Consider the following 5,611-nt stretch of genomic DNA (forward strand, 5'->3'; position numbering starts at 1 on the left):
TCATTGGGTGAATCACATTGGCCATCAGTTTTGTTATCACTAATCGCGTTCCATTGCATAGTTTTGGTTGGTTTAGATTTCGAAGCATAATGACTACCGAACCAATCTTTAATTGTAAATTGTGCGGTGGTAAGCCAGGCACATCCAAGGAGTTCAAAAATTCAGTTGGATAGTTGGTAGCTTCTTCTTCGTTTGTTACACAGTCAATAGATTTGAAGGTATGCAGAGTACCAACGATTTGATTTTGAATTACAAAGTTTAAGTCATTCACATCTTTGTTCTTAGCTGCCAAAATTGCTCGCTCACTCAACCATTTTTTGTTTTTATGATTATCAATGATGTTCGGAAATACTTCATTGATGATGAGACGAAATTGCAAAAATTTAAAGGAAATGCAATTAATCCGCTTGATTCTTCAACAGCCACACGGCCATTACCGATTAACAGCAATTGCTTGGAGAACTCTTCAGCAGATGTATCGTTGACCAATGCAACTCTCATGTTTGTTACCAGCTGAAGTTTCTTCACATAGCGCCAAAGATTTGATGATTTAAGGCAAGCATTTATTTCGTCGGCAGCAGTCTATTTTGGAATGACTGGGAGTGTTTGGCGAAAATCACCAGACAGTAAAATCATTGCGCCTCCAAAACATCTCGAGTCATTGCGATGATCTTTCAATGTTCTGTCAAGTGCTTCTAATGCGCGTTTGTGCGCCATTGTGCATTCGTCCCAGATGATGATTTTAGATGCTACTAAAACTTTAGCCATTGCAGAATGCTTCGCAATATTACATATCGGTTGCTCGGTAGTTTGAAGGTTTAACGGCAATTTTAACGCTGAATAAGCCGTACGGCATCCTTCTAACAATGTAGCCGCTATTCCAGAAGCAACTGGTACCGCAATGTCGGATCTCTCACGAACAGTGGCCAAAATTAATGACATGAGGAATGTTTTACCAGTCCCACCGGGGGCGTCCAGGAAAAAAAGCCACCATTTTCTTCATCAATCGCTTTCATTAATGTTAAACTTCCTTCTGTTGCGGATTCAATAGAGGTACATTAGTTTGAACTGATTGGTCTAATTCATGTCGATCATATTCACGTTCACGTTCCGATTCTCTATTAAATGCATTATTTATTCCACGATCAGGAGCTGGCATTCCTAATCTGACTAACAAACTACCGCACGTATGGTAACACATGTCTTCGATCAAGAGCATAGCCTGATTATGCATTTCATCATTCACCTCAAGATCGGGATTTCTTGAACCGACACGAATTCTATGTAAAAAGTCTTCTGACATGTTATCCTTATATTTGTTCCACAGGTCACGTGGATTTGATGGTATATTGATAACAATATTTATTTATTATATTTGAATTTATTATATTTGAAATTTGAAATATTTAAAATATTTGAAAAAAAAATTTAAAAAGAAATCAATATCACTCAAACTGTCGAACTGTCAACAGTTTGAAACAGCATTTACAAATTTATTATTTTTGCTAAAATTAGTGGATTTTTCCAATATTTTATAATGTATTCTGCTATTCGGAGCGGAGACGATTCTAACAAATCAAAGATAATTAAAATCGGTGCAACCGTTCTTGAGTTATGAGTGGTCTAACTAACACGACTTTCTTTTATGTACATAGATTATTTTAAAAAAAGTATTATAACAAAATTAGTATTGTAATCGATTATGTAAACACCGAAATATTATTTTATTTACAATTTATTTTATTATATCTATTCGTTTACAATCAATTTGATATTCATTTTATTTTATCGACGTGCAACGTGTTTCACATTTGTATGTTTTTTAGATCTGTTTTTCCTCTGAATTGTCATTCCTATCAACTGTCATTCATATCAACTGTCATTCATATCAACTGTCATGCTGCCTTGCAGGGCTCCATTCAGCTCAGTGTTGCTTTTTTTGTTATATTCCGCCCTCCCGTTAATCTTCGTAAAATTCACTAATCTAGCTAGCTTGGTGGCTGGATGAGTTGTAGTGGGACAAGACAACCCAGCGCATCTCATGGCGACGACCAATAGTAACGTGTAATGGTTCAAACAGGTCAACACCTGTGTAAGAGAATGGTCGTGCATATGGCGATATACGGTCGACTGGGAGCTTACCCATTAACGGTGGCACTGGCTTGGCGGCTTTAAGGCGGCATTCTATACAATTGCGTTGGACTGATTTCAAAAGTAGCTTGGCACCAATTATCCAGAACTTTTGGCGTACGGTGTTGATAATTGTAGCTTGATTTTGATGTTTTTAGGCAACATGATAGCGTTTGATTATTACTTCGGAGACGACATGACGCTGGGGCAATATAATAGAGCGTCGAGCTTCAAGAGGCAGATATATGGCTTCATTAGCCGATCACTGGTACGAATAATTTCTTCGTTGTCTACGTATGGCGTTAATTTATATGCCTTGAATTTTTTGGAAAGAGGTTGTTAAAGCTTGAGTAGTCTCTTCTCCTCCGAAAAACAATCCTCCCGTAGCATTATAAATTTTTCGGCTTCATTGATTTTACTAGGTAATAACGGTGGCAATGTCTGCAAACTATCACACTTTTCTGTAAATAGTGGCTATTTTGTTCTTGACGTAAAAAGTTTGGCCCTTTTAACTAAATGTTGTCCTTGTTTCTTTTAGGTACCTCTTTCGCTCTTGTTGCAGCATCAGAAGGGTTCATCTTAGTTGGCATCCATCTCCACTGGTCTTCTTTCGTTGAGCTCAATATTTCAGCTATACGATGCCCAACAAAGGGTTTGAATCGGCAATTTCTTGAATTTACCCAACAAAGAACTGTTTTGAAATCAGTTCAAAATACTACACGGCTTATGTTTATTTCATGTCTGTCTATCACCAGCGTTGATAATCGAGGAGCCAAGACTGCAGCCTGCAGTTCCAACCTTGGCATGGATAGGAGTTTCTTAGACGCTGTGCGAGTCTTACCACAGACAAAAACTACATCGACTGCATATTGATGTTTAATTCGCAGATACACGGTTGCAACAAATGCAAGTTGACTGGCATCCATAAATGTGTGGAGTTGGACCTCTTTGGCAATGTTGAGATGTGACGAGGAGCATCTTGGTACAAAGAAATTGCCTATTCTGGCAAATTCGTCCCACCACAGAATCCATTTTTGAAATAACGTAGGTGGTAACAAGTCGTCCCAATTTAATTTGGTTTTCCAGGTTTCTTGGAATAATACTTTGGCAACAAGTAAAAAATTCGCTAAAATGCCGTATGGATCAAATATAGCCATTACAATTCCTAAAAGTTCTCGCTTTGTTGGAACCCTTTTACCCTCGATAACTTCTTTAGCTATGCGATGAAATTTTGTTAAGAATTGAAACAAATCACTTGTCACGTTCCAATACATTTCCAAGATTTTCTCGGTTTGGCTCTGCCGATTCAAACAGATGGCCTCTACACTTTCACCTACATTCATGACGATCTGTACATTTAACGAATTTGATGAAAAATCACGAAGTTCAAAGCCGACGTTTGCGTTAATTTGCACCACTTGCAGACAAATTTGTAGAGCGTGCTCTTCTGTATCGAAACTGGCAACGTAATCGTCTACGTAAAAGTTCTCATGGATGGCAGATACAGCTTTCGGATATTGACTGCGATAACTTTCGGCATTATGGTTCTTAACAAATTCAACGCAGGGCGAACATACTGCTCCGAAGATCATAGATGTTGTGTAGGCCTGTGTGAATGAACACATTAGTATTGAAGGGAAATTATGTAAGAACAGAGATTTTACCTGGGTTGTCCCACGCTGTCCTAACCAATAGAGTATCTGTGTAGTTAAATTATTTTAGGAAAGAGTTTTGGTTCTATTTTTACTGCTAGGTTTATTTAGTAATATAGTTTAAAAATTTAAAAATTTACGAGTTGAGCGGCGTTTGCTTTTATTGTGATGATTTACTGGTGAAGCGTTGTCGTTCAGTTTTTCTGACTTCAGAGGCGAACACAATATATCCTCCAAGTCATTTCCAACTTTGGATTGAATGTTTCATAAACATCTTTCTACATTGGTCTTATTAGTTTTAATTGTATACGTACTAGAGTACTGCACGCGCGCATTTGATTTCAGTTTCAAAGCATTCTATTGTGTTTAGAATGGTAGCATACTCTCACTCTCAACGAACAAATACGAATGTATAGGCATAAAAACAAAATGGAATGGAATAAATATTTGTTTCGTTTGTTTAGAGTACTCTAACTCTAAACATTCTAAAAGTAGTTGAAGTAGTTGGGAGTACTCTAAGCATTTGATTTTCAGTTCATACAAAAATTATGTGTTTTTAAATAGTAAGACACAAATTTATTTATTTAAGTTTTTTTATTAATTAAATATTATTTAAAATGTTGATAATAGTAATTTGTTGATTACATATATAATATGACTTAATATATTAATTAAATATAAAAAAAATTTTGAACAAAAACTTATTTAAAAAAATTATAATAAGTTTTTTTACAGTTTTTACAGTTCACAAATTTAATTTAATATGCAAATTAAATGTTGAGCATCGTCTGACTTAATTCCTCTTTTTCAAGATTGTTGTGTAAAACATGATTTGATTGATAGATCTTTGATTAGATGAAATCAATGTTCTTTTTTCTGATATTAAGTTCCGAGCAACTGAAAAAACCCTTTCCGAAGATGCACTACTTGCTGGTGTTGCAAATAATTTACAAGAAACTTTGTAAAGTAGGAATTCTGAAGGAATTCTTAAGAAATTTCTAAAAATCTCTCTTGTTATAAATAGATATTTTTACCATATCATGCATAAAATTATTTTCCAGGAAAAGGTAAATATGTGAAGCAATTTATTTTGTTACATCATAAAAAACTATCGACAAAGAAGGAAATTCTGCGCAAACCGTTTTTTTAAGTTAACCTTTTGCATTAGATCTACCTGTTTAAACAACTTTTGCATTGAAAATAATAGAAAATTAAACCTAATTTACGTACTTTGTTCTTGCAATTATTGCAAATCTCTACGCACATCCAACTTTCTTTACTTTTGCGCAGGCAACCAAACGCACACAAAATATATAAAATATTTCTTTGCATAAATAGAATTATTTGAAATACTCTAAAAGTGATTGAAATACTCTAAAATATTTGTTTATTTGATTTTAAAATTCAAAACAAACGATTATAGAGAACAAATCAACCCCCATTCCATTGAAACGAATGCGGCGGAAACGAATTCTATCGGACCGTTTCTGTTATTCGTTCATATTCGCTTTAGAAATAATTTGTAAATATGGTACACATTTGAAAATAAAACGAATGACCGCAAAAACGAATGTTTTGATGCAGCACTTTAATACGTACATGCAATAAAAGTTTTTTTGACACACTTTTTATAATTATCGGTTTTGTTCACATATTTTGTTACATTCTTTGAAATTTGTTTTAAAGAAATTAGCATGTGCATTGCACGCACATGCATAAAAATAATAAGTATTAGGTAAAAGCTGTTTCTTATTTTAACGCCGTTTGTTTTGATTTGCAAGATCGCGGCGAAAGCTCAACACATTCCGAACCTGCAAGTTTTAGTGCTG

General features: G+C 34.9%; 1 protein-coding gene across 1 annotated transcript; it reads right to left on the reverse strand.

The window, feature by feature from the left end:
* Positions 1–1,795: 1,795 nt before the first annotated feature.
* On the reverse strand, positions 1,796–4,338 carry LOC119673427. The gene is made up of 2 exons (XM_038084697.1): positions 3,795–4,338; positions 1,796–3,737 (listed from the first exon to the last, which is right to left on the reverse strand). The coding sequence occupies exon 2, from the start codon at positions 3,720–3,722 to the stop codon at positions 2,838–2,840; it is 885 nt and encodes a 294-aa protein (XP_037940625.1). The 5' UTR covers positions 3,723–3,737; positions 3,795–4,338; the 3' UTR covers positions 1,796–2,837.
* Between the last annotated feature and the right edge of the window lie 1,273 nt (positions 4,339–5,611).

This window comes from Teleopsis dalmanni, chromosome 1 (genome assembly GCF_002237135.1).
Source record: "Teleopsis dalmanni isolate 2A chromosome 1, ASM223713v2, whole genome shotgun sequence".
NCBI lineage: Eukaryota > Metazoa > Arthropoda > Insecta > Diptera > Diopsidae > Teleopsis > Teleopsis dalmanni.